Here is a 15,925-nt window from a genome sequence, read left to right as displayed (position 1 = left end):
GGCAGTGCCCAAGTACCCAAATGGTCAGTCCGCCCCTGGGAGTGAGGCCCTAGTTTTGCCGTTATTTGACGGTTCTCCTAAATGCACTATCCTCAACCTCAGCAGCTCTTCCCGATGTGGTCACCTGAAATACATGACACACTATCCTCTCTCTATCCTCCTAATCTTGATGGCACGAGTAGTTAAAGTGTAAGTAAACCCTCCCATCGTTTTCAGCCAAGGAAGCTGCCATCTTTGCCTCTGTTTAATCTACAACTGCCATGATGCTGCACATGTGATCAGTTATGACACCAGCCATTGGATGCATTGACAGTTTGGTTGAGAGCACAACCTATGGGAGTGTTACATTTCCGGCACATGCCGGAAATTAAACTGTTTTATGGATGGGTTTACTTCCGCTTTAAGTTGTAGTAGTTATATAGATGTGATAAATGTATAGGATTGTTTTATTGGTTGTTACCTCAGCCGGGGTATGCCCAGAGGCTGTACTATGTAACTTTTGTTTATTGTTTTTATTTTTTCATGCAAAATCAATAAAAAGTATTTAAAAAAAAAAACTCCCATCAAATGTAGCTTCACCAGCGCCCATCAAATGCAGCTTTACCAGCACCCATCAATGCAGCCTACCAGCACCCATCAATGCAGCCTCACCAGCGCCCATCAAATGAAGCTTCACCAGCACCCATCAAATGCAACCTGCCAGTGCCCATCAATGCAGCCTACCATCAATGAATGTTTGCTTGCTTCCATTCATTTGGGAGTTGGCACACAAGCACAGTCCTCCGCCGCCGCTGCGCCTCTGACACTATGTGCGAACGGAGCCTGCTGGTGTTGAGACTCAGTTGCTTGCTGCAGAGAGAAGAGAGTAAGAACACCAGTGGCCGGGCACCCTAGGCAGCAGGGCGCACTAGGCGGCTGCCTACTTTGCCTAGTGATAGCACCGGCCCTGTATGTTCATGTAGACTTGTAGTCTGAGAGGTCCACCTTAAATAATTGAGATGTTGCGGTTACAACAAGCAAATCGTTCCACGAATGCCAAAGTCATTTGGGAGATATCTGATTTAGTCAGAATTTAAACTGATAAGCGATAAACCTTTACCCTCCTTTTGTGATGACATCTACAGAAAGATCAACCTTCACTCGTTTCCCCGACCTCAGCGGTCTTGCCCTTTCACACACAAACCTTTCATCACCTTTTGATATCTCTCACAGCAAAATTTGCAAAAAAAAACTTGCTCAATGAACTTTACTGATAGGAAAACGATACTATTGATAGGGTGCATGCATTTTGAGTTATGATTGCTACATTTACCTGAAAAGCATATCATTTACATCATTTTATTGTGTTTAACATACACAATTGTAAAAGCTTCCTCTAACATTTATACACTATATGACCAAAAGTATTGGGACACCTGCCTTTACATGCCCATGAACTTTAATGGCATCCCAGTCTTGGTCCGTAGGGTTCAATATTGAGTTGACCCACCCTTTGCCACTATAACAGCTTCAACTCTTCTGGGAAGGCTGTCCACAAGGTTGAGGAGTGTGTCTATGGCAGAGTTTGACCATTCTTTCAGAAGAGCATTTGTGAGGTCAGGCACTATTGTTCGACCAGGAGGCCTGGCTCACAGTCTCCACTCTAATTCATCCTATCAGGTTGAGGTTAGGACTCTGTGCAGGCCAGTCAAGTTATTCCACCCCAAACTCGTTCATCCATGTCTTTATGGACCTTGCTTTGTGCATTGGTTCACAGTCATGTTGGAACAGGAAGGGACCATCCCCAAACTGTTCACACAAAGCTGGAAGCATGAAATTGTCCAAAATGTCTTGGTATGCTGACGCCTTAAGAGTTCCCATTACTGGAACTAAGGGGCCAAGCCAAACCCCTGAAAAACAACCCCACACCATAATCCCCCCTTCTTTAGCAAGGCAGTGGGTGTATTTGGGGTCATATTGGAATACAGCCATGCAGACTAATTTGAGGCAGTGTGCGGCGTATGGTCTAAGCACTGACAGGCTGACCCCCCCCACCCTTTCAACCTATGCAGCAATGTTGTCAGCACTCATATGTCTATTTGCCAAAGACAACCTCTGGATATGACGCTGAGCACTTGAACTCAACTTCTTTGGTCAACCATGGCAAGGCCTGTTCTGAGTGGAATCTGTCCTGTTAAACCGCTGTATGGTCTTGGCCACCATGCTGCAGCTCAGTTTCAGGGTCTTGGCAGTCTTCTTATAGCCCAGGCAATTATTATATAGAGCAACAATTCTTTTTTTCAGATCCTCAGAGATTCCTTTGCCATGAGGTGCCATGTTGAACTTCCAGTGACCACAGGGCTCAAGTCCTGCGGAAACGCGTGGGAACGGAGTTCCTGCACTTTTTTCACAGCAGGAACTCAGTTCCCTTTGCAGAACTAGAGCAGCCGAGCCGCCCGAGACAATCCTTCACTAAGCGGCGATGCCCAGCTCGAGTCACTGTCAGGGGCAGGCGAACCTTAGTAATCCTTTGTTACTGGTCGCTTCCTGTATATGGATTCATCAGGTATTCCATCACTTCCTCGATGCCGCAATGTCTCCTGGGAGCTTTTGTCATTGTTCCCAGGAGACATTGCGGAGGTCTGCCGCGAGTTATCGCAGGATTTAAAAAAGAAGTTGCTTCTCTGCCGCAATGTCTCCTGGGAACAATGACGAAAGCTCCCAGGAGACATTGCGGCATCGAGGAAGTGACGGAATACCCGCACACTACCTGATGAATCCATATACAGGAAGCGGCCAGTAACATAAAGGATTACTAAGGTACAGTGGATCGGAAAAAAAACATGCGGTTTAGTAATTATGCATATGAGCGTATCATTTTTTTTTTTGGTGGGGGAGTGGATCTTGGGTGGGAGTTCCCACACTTTTTTCCCCAGGACTTGACCCCTGAGTGACCAGTGTGAGAGAGTGAGAGTGATAACACCAAATTTAACACACCTGCTCCCCATTCACACCTGAGACCTTGTAACGCTAACGAGTCACATGACACCGGTGAGGGAAACTGTCTAATTGTGCCCAATTTGGACATTTTCACTTAGGGGTGTACTCACTTTTGTTGCCAGCGGTTTAGACATTAATGGTTGTGTGTTGAGTTATTTTGAGAGGACAGCAAATTTACACTGTTATACAAGCTGTACACTCACTACTTTACTTGTAGCAAAGTGTCATTTGTTCAGTGTTGTCACATGAAAACATATAATAAAATATTTACAAAAATGTGAGGGGTGTACTCACTTTTGTGAGATACTGGATATATTTAGGAATAGTGTCTTCTCATTGGTATTAGTGGGAGGAATAATTTCCATCATTGGTGTCAGTGGGAGGAATGGTGCCCAATTGTTGGTATTAGTGGGAAGAATAGCGCCCCATCATTGGTATCAGTGGAAAGAACAATGCCCCGTCATGGGTGTCAGTGGTAGCCCATCCATAAGGGGTGCAGGGGCGCCGCCCCGCTAATCCATGTGCCCGGCCCAAGACTGGGATGCCATTGAAGTTCACGTGTGTGTAAAGGAAGGTGTCCCAATACTTTTAACAATATAGTGTATGTAGATTAGTGAATGTGAGTAGCAAAATGAATCATGTTTCAAAACTAACCATAGGAAGTATTATTTTACTGAAAAAGTAGTTGATGCTTGGAACAGACTTGCTGCAGAGGTAGTGGGACAGTCAACAGTAAGTGAGTTTAAACATGTTTGGGACAAAAATGCATCGTACAAGTGTGAACCAAAGACCACATGACCAAGTGCCAAGGCTCCGTGAACAGCATTGAAGAGAGCTCGGAGCAGCGTTTTCTCTAGGACATGTTATAAATTGGCTGGGTTCACACTTGTGCAGTGAGAATTCCATCTCTCTTATCTCTGCAAAGAGATAGGAGAGCTGTTCAGCAGATCAACTCCGTTTTAGCTGCGAATTTGGAGACCTGGGAGAGGGGGGGGGGGTGTATTGAGGGGAAGGAGATAAATCCCGATGAGAACTGAACACAGCGAATCAGATGCGTACCCATAGAAGATAATGGGCCTGAATTCGCACCTGAGCCGCACCGCAATGCCTTGAAAACACCCACGTTTTTTGGGCAATGCGCAGTGCAAAAGCATCGCACATATGTGAACCAGCCTCATTAAAATCAATGTATTTTATAATGTTATGTGAATTGGATGGGTTTAAGCCGCAACCAATTCGCATAGGTGTGAACCCGGCCTAAAAGATCCTCCTGCTCTTTGTTTATCCACCCCAGCCCAGCATTATGCTGAGTGTGGGTAGCCCTCCTTTACATTGACTGCAGCTTTGAAATAGTGCGACTTCATCTGAAATCGCACAATTTCAAAGCCGTTTGTCAGTGCGACTTCGGGTGGGACGTGGAAGACATCTGTGCGGTTTCCATGCACCGATGACCATGCAAGTCGCTACAGGAATCTGCAAAAGTAGTGCAGGAACTACTTCTTCAAATCGTTGCGGCGCCACAAAGTCGGTATGGCACCGATTTGAACAATGTGATTACCGGCAATAGGGTGCGAATTGCGCGATTTGACCTGTGAAATCGAGCGGCAAGCCGATTCAATGTGAACAATTGTATGGAATATAACTGCAGATGTATTTCCTGCCCCTTGATATCCGATCATACAAAGAAATCTGGAAAATTCAATATTGATTTGTATGGTTTGTACTGGGGAGGGCGAGGAGCGGTGAGGTCTGGATGATTACCCATAATTATTTTAATTGCACTTTGGAAATCTCACTTTTTAATTAGCCCGACATGTTCTGAGCTGTGCGTGTTCACACATGTAGTGATAACTGCAGGATCCAAAGACCAAATGAAATCAATCACACAGACCCAGCTGACCTTAATTAAAGGGGTTGTAAAGACAAAAATATTTTCCTCTTAAATGAAAGTCTGACAGTAGCTGATAAAGTAAAAAGTAATGTTTTGCATTATAACTAGTTTGATACCTGTTGAAATCTAGCTGTTTTATTCACCTCCGTCACTCCTGAATCATTATTCTCACTCCGGGACTGGGACCGCGGGTCCCGCGGACCCGATCGCCGATGGAGTGCGACGATCGGTCCCCGGAGCTGAAGAACGGGGAGAGCCGTATGTAAACACGGCTTCCCCGTTCTTCACTGTGGCGGCTGCATCGATCGTGTCATCCCTTTTATAGGGAGACACGATCGATGACGTCAGACCTACAGCCACACCCCCCTACAGTTGTAAACACACACTAGGTGAACCCAAACTCCTACAGCGCCCCCTGTGGTTAACTCCCAAACTGCAACTGTCATTTTCACAATAAACAATGCAATTTAAATGCATTTTTTGCTGTGAAAATGACAATGGTCCCAAAAATGTGTCAAAATTGTCCAAAGTGTCCGCCATAATGTCGCAGTCACGAAAAAAAACGCTGATCGCCGCCATAAGTAGTAAAAAAAAAAAAATTATAAAAATGCAATAAAACTATCCCCTATTTTGTAAACGCTATAAATTTTGCGCAAACCAACCGATAAACGCTTATTGCGATTTTTTTTTACCAAAAATATGTAGAAGAATACGTATCGGCCTAAACTGAGGAAATTTTTTTTTTTTTTTATATATTTTTGGGGGATATTTATCATAGCAAAAAGTAAAAAATATTGAATTTTTTTCAAAATTGTCGCTCTATTTTTGTTTATAGCGCAAAAAATAAAAACCGTAGAGGTGATCAAATACCACCAAAAGAAAGCTCTATTTGTGGGAAAAAAAGGACGCCAATTTTGTTTGGGAGCCACGTCGCACGACCGCGCAATTGTCTGTTAAAGCGACGCAGTGCCGAATTGTAAAAACCCCTTGGGTCATTTAGCAGCATATTGGTCCGGTCCTTAAGTGGTTAAATGCTCTAGCTTACAGCAATCAATTGATCTAATAAAAAACAAACCTTTAGTGTTCCTTTAAACCAGACAGAGGAAGATTTTATGATCCACATAGCCGCCAACAATTTCCAAAAGAAAATTCAGGGTCAGATACTGAAATTATTTAAAGTGTAACTTTCCTGAGAAAAAGTAAAAAATTATTTCAGCTAAACAAATTGCTCATCTGACTTTAGTACTGAGATAAGCCATCCCAAGAAATGTGTAAAGCCTCGTACACATGATTGGATTTTCAGACAACAATTGTGTGAGATGGGAGGATGTTGTCGCATAATCTGACCGTTTGTACGCTCCATCGGACAATTGTTGTCGGAATTTCCGACAACAAATGTGGGATAGCATCCTCTCAAATTTTCTGACAACAAATGTGTGCCGTCGGATTATCCGATTGTGTGCACACAAGTCCTTTGGAATAAAATCCAAAGTACAAACATGCATGCCCGAACCAATGCTAACCATAAGACAACATTAGCAGAAGTGGCGCTAAAGAGCTGAAAAAACACGTAGTTTCGTGTATGTTGGCAGAAAAAAAGTTCTGCCATCTGTATGCAGAAAAAGTTCACGGCCATTCCATGGGTCTGTCCGATGGAAGTTCGATTGTGTGTACAAGGCTTAAGGGTGTCACTAGGACAGGAAGCGAGGGGTAATCTCTGCAACAGAGACACAGACAGTTAAAGGGGTTGTAAAGGTAAATGTTTTTTCACCTTAATGCATCCTATGCATTAAGGTGAAAAAACATCCAAAGATACCGCCCCCCCCCCCCCCCGAACCCCCGTTTTACTTACCTGACCCCTCTAAAGTCCCGCGCGCGTCCATGTGATCCTCTTCGGTTCCCAGCCTGGCCGTTAATTGGCTAGGCTGGACGGATTAATAGCAGCGCAGCCATTGGCTGGCGCTGCTGTCAATCACAGCGGATGATGCGGCGCGCTGGGGGGCGGGGCCGAGTGATACAGTCAGCGGCTATGCCCGCCGCTGTATCACGGGAGCGCGCTCGCAAAAGCTTTCCACCATGCGAGCTCGCTCGTATGAAGGTGGAAAGCTTTTGCGAGGAGGAGCCAAGACAGCCGCCGAGGGACCCCAGAAGACACGGATCAGGGACACTCTGTGCAAAACGAGCTGCACAGTGGAGGTAAGTATAACATGTTTGTTATTTAAAAAAAAAAAATTTGCCTTTAGTGTTCCTTTAAATCATAAAGTGAAACTGCTAGTTTTGGTGACCTGGCGTGTTCCCAAGGATTTCCCTTAATTTTAGGGATTTCTTCTCACTTCCTGTTTGGCTATGGGACAGGAAGTGAAGGGAAATCAGCGCAATGGGACAGAGACGTGAAAAAAAAATCTAACAGGGGTTATAACTCTCCCTCCAAAATGAAAAAAAATAATAAAGTTTTACCTATAGGTCTACTTTAAATATATTTTATTAAGGAATACTTTTCTAAGTATACAATCCAAAAAAAAAAAAAAATACACCTTCATCTTATGTAAAATCAACATAGTTGTCAAATACCAAAACGATAGCAACTTTGTTTCAGATTCCTACCTGTCTCTGCTTTGAAGAAAAATACGTTTGTTTGTCTATGTGCAAAGGGAATCTGAATGGGAGTGACTTTTTCATTATTAATCAGCCAATGCACTGGCAGTGTTCTTAGGAGGGAACCCGCCTTCTGACCTTTGACCTTTGGGGAGGTCCCTGTTCCAATTCCTGAGTCCTAGCCATATTCTTCAATGGGAAACCCTAACCCTGAGGCCCCATACACACGATAGAATCCATCCGCTGAAAAATCCCAGCAAATTGGTTTCAGCGGATAGATCCTATGGTGTGTACACTCCAGCGGATCTGTTTCCGCGGATATTTCTCCCCTGGGATGGATTCCAGCAGATCGAATATTTGCTGACATGCCAAGCAAATCCATCTGCTGGAATCCATCCCAACGGATGGATCCGCTGGTCTGTATAGACTCACCGGATCCATCCGTCCGAAGGGATCCCCCGCATGCGTCGTAATGATTCGACGCATGCGTGGAATTCCTTATATGACAGCGTCGCGCACGTCGCCGCGTCATAATCGCGGCGACGGCGCGACACGTCATCGCCAGAGGATTTTGGCGCGGATTTCAATGCGATGGTGAGTACACTCCATCGCATAGAAATCCGCGGAAATCCTCTCGTGTGTATGGGGCCTAAGCCTACTTTGGCAGTATCTCACCAAAAATGAAATTTTTGTTAAAGAGGATGCCTAAAATCCAACTTGTGTAGACTTCTGGGAAAATCAGTGAGCCAATCACACAAGCAGGGAATATTTTTTTTTGGGGAAGTTCTGTACACCGACTGTACAGAACGCCTCCAGGTAGCCATATTATGTTGCATTTTACAGAAAACTACAATGCTGCAGATTGAAAAAAACTAAAAAAAATGCCTATATAGTAAGGTTAATAAATAACTTAGATCACAAAATCTTCAGTTTCACTCAAATTTGTTGATGCAAAAATAAATACACTCCACAACAAAAACAAATACATCTAGTATTTTGTATGACATTGCATGATTTGTAAGGACAGCACCAAGTCTTCTAGGCATGGAGTGAACACGTTGGTGACATATTGCAACATCTATCTTTTTCCATTCTACAAGAACGACCTTTTAGGGCTGATTCACACCACAAAAACGCACTCCAGATCTGTTTCTGCATGCTCTTTTTTAATGTGTTTTTGGCACGTTTCAGTGTGTTTTTGATACGTTTCCGGATGCTTTTCTTTCTTATTTTTTCCACTGTACTGAGGGTCTGGTGCATTTTTTATACGTTTTTGATGCATTCCAGTGCATTCTGTTTTTTTATATGTTTTACTTGTTCCAGAATAGTCCAGTGCAGGAAAAATGCAGCATTTTCTACTTTTTTTTTTCTGAAACTTGAAAGCCCTGGAACTATGTGAACTATGCCATTGGAAACCATGGGCCAAATTCTCAAAAAACCTGCCTAACTTAACTTTCAGCAGTTAAGTTACACAGGCGTTAAATTTCTACCTAAGTGCCCGATCCACAAAGCACTTACCTAGAAATTACACGCCGTGTAACTTAAGTGCCTCCGTCGCAAGGCGGTCGTCTGCTCGAGGGGGCGATTCCTATTCAAATGAGGCGCGCTCCCGCGCCGGACGTACTGCGCATGCGTGTGACGTCATTTTTCCCGACGGGCAGCGCGCGAACGTAATTTACGCCGGGCTTTGTGGATTGCGACGGGACAATAAAGTTGCGACGGGTGAAAAAAAAAATACGCGCCGGGAAAACAAATAAAAAAAAAAAAAAATTGACAGCGTCGCTCGGCATGCATTCCTGAGAGGGAGAACTCCATGCCAATTTTCAAATAAAAAACCGGCATGGGTTCCCCCCCCAGGAGCATACCAGGCCCTTAGGTCTGGTATGGGTTGTAAGGAGACCCCCCCTACGCCGAACAATCGACGTAGGGGGTCCCCCTACAATCCATACCAGACCCGTATCCAAAGCACGCTACCCGGCCGGCCAGGAATGGGAGTAGGGAAGAACGAGCGCCCCCCCCCCTCCTGAGCCGTGCCAGGCCGCATGCCCTCAACATGGGGGGGTTGGGTGCTCTGGGGCAGGGGGGCGCACTGTGGGCCCCCCCACCCAAGAGCACCCTGTCCCCATGTTGATGAGGACAGGACCTCTTCCCGACAACCCTGGCCGTTGGTTGTCGGGGTCTGCGGGCGGATACCGGCCCCCCACCCTAAGTGAATGGATATGGGGTACATCGTACCCCTACCCATTCACCTGGAGGCAAAGTGATAGTTATTAAACACACAACACAAGGGTTTTTAAAATCATTTATTAGTCTGCTCCGGAGGCCCCCCCTGTCTTCTTTAGCTCTAATACCAGGGGGGGCTTCTTCTTCCACTTTCCGGGGGTCTTCTCCGCTCTCCGGGGGGGGGGTTTCTTCTTCCGCTCTCCGGGGGGGGGTCTTCTCCGCTCTCCGGGGGGGTCTTCTCCGCTCTCCGGGGGTCTTCTTCTATCTTCGCCGCTCTCCGCTGTTGACCTGGCGCACCCCGGTTCTTCTCCAGCTGTCCGGTGCCTTCTTCTTCAGCGCTGGCTGCCTGCTATCTTCGTGTGTTAGCTCAATTACTAGCAGGCAGCCAGCGCGGTCTTCTGTGACGTCATCTTCTTCTCTTCTCTTCTTCTCCCTTCTTCCGATGTTGACTCGACGCCTCTTCTCACTGCAATGATGGAAGCGCGCCTTGCATCCCATTTATATAGGCCTCACCGTCCCATCATGCTCCGGTAGGTACCCACGTGGTGGGTGCCTACCCACGTGGGTACCTACCGGAGCATGATGGGACGGTGAGGCCAATATAAATGGGATGCAAGGCGCGCTTCCATCATTGCAGTGAGAAGAGGCGTCGAGTCAACATCGGAAGAAGGGAGAAGAGAAGAAGATGACGTCACAGAAGACCGCGCTGGCTGCCTGCTAGAAATTGAGCTAACACACAAAGATAGCAGGCAGCCAGCGCTGAAGAAGAAGGCACCGGACAGCTGGAGAAGAACCGGGGTGCGCCGAGTCAACAGCGGAGAGCGGCGAAGATAGAAGAAGACCCCCGGAGAGCGGAGAAGACCCCCCCCGGAGAGCGGAAGAAGAAACCCCCCCCGGAGAGCGGAGAAGACCCCCGGAGAGCGGAAGAAGAAGCCCTCCCTGGTATTAGAGCTAAAGAAGACAGGGGGGGCCTCCGGAGCAGACTAATAAATGATTTTAAAAACCCTTGTGTTGTGTGTTTAATAACTATCACTTTGCCTCCAGGTGAATGGGTAGGGGTACGATGTACCCCATATCCATTCACTTAGGGTGGGGGGCCGGTATCTGGGGGCCCCCTTATTTGAGGGGACTCCCAGATTCCGATAAGCCCCCGCCCGCAGACCCCGACAACCAACGGCCAGGGTTGTCGGGAAGAGGTCCTGTCCTCATCAACATGGGGACAGGGTGCTCTGGGGTGGGGGGTGGGGGGGTGGGGGGGCCCACAGTGCGCCCCCCTGCCCCAGAGCACCCAACCCCCCCATGTTGAGGGCATGCGGCCTGGCACGGCTCAGGAGGGGGGGGGCGCTCGCTCGTCCCCACTCCCATTCCTGGCCGGCCGGGTAGCGTGCTTTGGATACGGGTCTGGTATGGATTGTAGGGGGACCCCCTACTTCGATTTTCGGCGTAGGGGGGGTCTCCTTACAACCCATACCAGACCTAAGGGCCTGGTATGCTCCTGGGGGGGAACCCATGCCGGTTTTGATTTTACAAATTGCCGTGGAGTTCTCCCTCAGGAATGCATACCAAATGCCGTCGCTTGAATGGGCTTTTACATGGTGTGACTAACTTTCCACATTGTAAAACCAGCCCTAGTTTTGCGCAAGCAAATCGGAACTTACGCAGAAATCACAATGCTTAAAAGCTTTGTGGATCTGCTTAAGTCCTCATTTGCATACTCAAAGTGGCATTTCAATGAGAAATGCCCCCAGCGACGGATGCGGTACTGCATCCTAAGATCTGACAGTGTAAGTCTCTTACAGATGTCAGATCTTCTGCCTAACTTTGGAAAAAGCCTTTTGAGGATCGTTTCCAAAGTTAGGCACAGAGATACGCAGGCTGAACAGCAGTTCCGCCTGCGTATCTCTTTTGAGAATTTGGCTCCATATAACCTACTTTCCATGCATTTTTGATGTGGAAAAAAAAAATGCACTGGACTGGATGGAGAGTGACACTCAACTTGTCTCTTCAGAACTCCCCATAGGTGTTCCCCGATTGGGTTCAGATCAGCAGACCTACTTGGCCACTGAATCACTTTCACCCTGATCTTCTTCAGAAATGCAACAGTGGCCTTATGCCACGTGCACACGATCGGTTCGTCCAATGAAAACGGTCTGATGGATTTTTTCAGCAGATATCCGATGAAGCTGACTTTCATCAGTCTTGCCTACACACCATCAGTTAAAAATCCAATCACGTCCAACGGGGTGACGTAAAACACAACGACGTGCTGAGAAAAATGAAGTTCAATGCTTCCGAGCATGCGTCGACTTGATTCTGAGCATGCGTGGATTTTTGACCGATGGATTTCCCCACAGAAGATCGTTTTTTTCTATCGGTTTTTTAACCATCAGAAAAATTTAAAACAGGTTCTATTTTTTTTCACCGATGGGGAAAAAAAAAACGATGGGGCCCACACACAATCGGTTCGTCCGATGAAAACGGTCCATCGGACCGTTTTCATCGAACGAACCGATCGTGTGTACAGGGCATTAGATATGTGTTTTGGATCATTTTTATGTTGGAAAAGTGCACAACAACCAAGGGCACGGAGTGATGGTAGCATCTTCTCTTTTAATGTAGAGCAGTACATCTGTGAATTCATGATACAATACTCCTCACCTTTGCGACACCATACAGTTTTGAAGCAATCAGTTCCAAAAACATTTATATAGATCTCATCACTCCAGAGTGCAGAGTCCCAGTAGTCCTTCTTTTTCAGCATGGGCCTTGGCAAATTCTAGGCAGGTGTTTCTGTGCATGGGCTTTAGGAGAAGCTTCCTCAATGGACGACACCCATGCATGCCATTCCTTTGCCGTGTATGTAATCTGTCAGCGCTCATCCCACCCCCTCTCTGTCTCCTCCGAGGCTGCAGATGGACATGGATAACGCTGCACTGATGGCAATGGCAGTAGCCTGCATACAGTATTCACTGACTTGCTGTACTCACTGAGTATTCTTTCCAGTGCCTCTGGGTGCTGCTGGCACCTGGGATGTCCTCTCCAATGCCTGGAGTCCATGACCTATTAGCTGAGTATTGAAATCATGCGCTTGGAAGCTTGTATGCAAAGAATACTTTACTTTCATGGAGGATTAGCAATGCACGTCTTTATCACGAACAGGAACAAGGAGGATACAAGTACATGCACTTAACAGACAGAACATCCTGTTATTATTTTACCATAGAGTAACACACTATAACACTGCAGTGACACATGCTGGGTTGAAAGGTATAATACATATTTATATATATATTGTCAGTTTATATAAGCGACATTACATGCTGTTCTTTTCGAACACTTGCATGGCCATTTTCTTTAACCCTTCTCATCAGAGGACGCTCCTGTTGAGGCAGGGCCGATCCGCCCTATAGGCTCACTATGCAAGCCGCTTAGGGCACCGCAAAGCTGCGAAGGGCCCCCCCCCCAAATTACTAGAGGCCCCGCCTGGTGAGAAGTAATTTTCGGACCCTCAACTCGCTGGCCGCATGGGAGAAGAGGTAAGAAGTAGGCAACCCCCACTTTAATGTAAGATGTCATTTCCGACAGCAGAACACCCCCTCTTCTCAACTTTAATCTTTAATGTGACATGTCACTGTCCGCAGCACCCCCCCCCCCCCCCTCCCCGCTTCTCAACTTTAATGTGACATGTCATTTTGCTTAGGGCCCCAGGGAGGTCAGGATCGGCACTGTGTTGAGGTGATAACTTCCATGGATGGAGTAAAAATTGAATCTTCTTCAGGTTATTTGCTCCTCAACTCCATCTAGTGGCCAGAAGGTGTTATTTCTTTGCCTATAATAATAGAACATTCGTTCAGAAAAGAAGATAGCTTTAAAGAACATTCGTTCCATGAGGGATTACATCTGCTTTTCATATACTCTATAGCAGTGATGGTGAACCTTGGCACCCCAGATGTTTTGGAACTACATTTCCCATGATGCTCAAATACACTGCAGAGTGCATAAGCATCATGGGAAATGTAGTTCCAAAACATCTGGGTTGCCAAGGTTCACCATCACTGCTCTATAACATTGGTAAATTCTGTAACACAAGTGCTCCTTTAATTTTATTTTTTATTTTTTACAATGAAGTAAATTTAGCCTGTTTTGTTCTCTTGTGTTGGACAGATCGGTCACTTGTGGAAATGTGCTGCTGCCTCGGTTTCCTGTTCACGCCGCTCCCCACGTCAATTATCGTTGCACTCATCACAGTTGGGATATCAGCGTTCATCTATGTGCTCACCAAACCTAAACCCGTCTACCCCCCTATAGACCTCAACAAGCAGTCCATCGGAACAGAGGTAGGCCCTGGAGGGTGACAGCGCTGGTCACATGACACGGGTGGATTATTTGCTTGTTGTTTATGGGACTCAATCAGGGAGTTGCACGATGTGACATCTGACAGATTTCAGGCAATTTTCATAGATCTATAGGCCTCATTGACACGGGTGGCTGAAAAGCGATATGCGGTGGAGAAGATGTTGCCTCCTGGACAGTTGTTTTATAGTGGAAATCCTGCTGCACCTCATACATTGGACTCAGTTTCGACAAAGTCCTATTCACTTGAATATGTGCAATTGCATACCTCCCAACTTTTAGAGATGGGAATTGAGGGACACATATTAGCAAAAGTATGCAGGCATAGGACACACCCCTTGTCACGCCCCCTTAAAGGAGAATTGTGCAAAAAAATAAAGATTAGTTAAACCCACAAGTGCTTTTTTCACCACTACTATTCCTTTATTTTGGCTTTTGGAATTTACAAATGCAGCTTTTTAGAAATTGGATGAAAGGTTTAGCGCTGGGAAACACTTTTTGATAGATAAAATGTGCATTTTATATACAACTATATACATACCTCCCAACATTTTGAGATGGGAATGAGGGACACCTACTAACAAATGTATGTAGGCATAGGACACACCCCCTGCCACACACCCTCAAAGGAGAACAAAAAAAAAAGGGTTAATTAAGTCCACAAGGACTTTTTTTACCACTACTATTCCTTTATATTGGCTTTTAAAATGTACAAATGCCGCAATTTAGAAATTGGATGAAAAGTGTAGCTCTGGGAAACTCTTTTAGAAAGATGAAAAGTGCATTTTATATACAACTATATAGATCAGACCAAAATGAGGGACAAATGAGGAGGAAAGAGGGACAGAGGGACATTGCTCCAAATCAGGGACAGTCCCTCGAAATCAGGGACAGTTAGGAACTATGTATATAGATCAGACAAAGAAGAGGGACAAATGAGGAAGAAAGAGGGACAGAGGAAGTTTGTTCCAAATCAGGGACAGTATCTCGAAATCAGGGACAGTTGGGATCTATGCAATTGGCCACAGTTCCACCTGCCAAGGGTGGCATGCGGAATACAATTTGCCGCAACATGACCACGACAATGTGTACAGACATATCCACCAGCAATGTTACCAAAAAAATAAATAAACACAGACCATCTGCTTTTCACCACTCCTCTGTCACTTGTGTGAACAAGGCCATACAAAAGAAGTTAACAAAGAAAAAAAAATAAAAGAAAATTAGCAACATTTTTGTTAGGTTTTAACAACTACAACCTCTTCAGTTATTTTAGGGTGATTGAATGTGGTGAAAATTGCCTAAGGGCTGGTTCAAACCACAAAAACGTACTCCAGATCCGTTCCAGATGTGTTTCTGCATGCACATTTTTAGTGCGTTTTTGGCGCATTCCAGTGTGTTTTTAAAACATTCCAGTGTGTTTTTTTATGCGTTTTAACACCTTCCAGTGCATGAAACATGCAGCATGTTCTACTTTTTTTTTTTTTCTGGAAATGGAAAGCCCTGGAACTGACTGCAGTGTTGTGAACTATGCCATTGGAAACCATATAACCTTCTTTACATGCGTTTTTGATGCAGAAAAAAAAACACACTGGACTGCATGTGGTGTGAACCGGCCCTAAAAGCTGACAGGTCTATACCCGGCATTAGGGGCCAAACTATGTAAGCGATTATAAAAACAAAACAAGAAAACTGATAGACATTAGCCAGTGCCTGATTTAGAGTCAAATTAATATAAACGAGTGAAAGGTTGCTGCTAAACACAAAAGATAGATATAAATAAAATAAAAAAAGTGGATAAAAAATGTGTAGCGCTGAAAAAAGTCACATGTTGCCAAAATGATTCAAAAATAATTATAATAAAAAGAGTGTCCAATAAAGAAG

The 15,925-nt window shown here is 45.5% G+C and overlaps 1 protein-coding gene across 1 annotated transcript in view; it reads left to right on the top strand.

Annotated features, from left to right (window-relative positions):
• Window positions 1–15,925, top strand: part of ACSL5 (acyl-CoA synthetase long chain family member 5) — an 81,883-nt gene that overhangs the window by 10,983 nt on the left and 54,975 nt on the right. The window contains exon 2 of the mRNA XM_040361625.1: window positions 13,853–14,025. Coding sequence (XP_040217559.1) covers window positions 13,870–14,025 — 156 coding nt within the window. The 5' untranslated portion in view covers window positions 13,853–13,869. The remainder of the gene's footprint in view (window positions 1–13,852; window positions 14,026–15,925) is intronic.

The sequence above is a fragment of the Rana temporaria genome, chromosome 8 (genome assembly GCF_905171775.1).
Source record: "Rana temporaria chromosome 8, aRanTem1.1, whole genome shotgun sequence".
Classification (NCBI taxonomy): domain Eukaryota; kingdom Metazoa; phylum Chordata; class Amphibia; order Anura; family Ranidae; genus Rana; species Rana temporaria.
The sequence above is the reverse complement of the archived record's forward strand: the minus strand, read 5'-3'. Positions and strand labels throughout refer to the sequence as shown.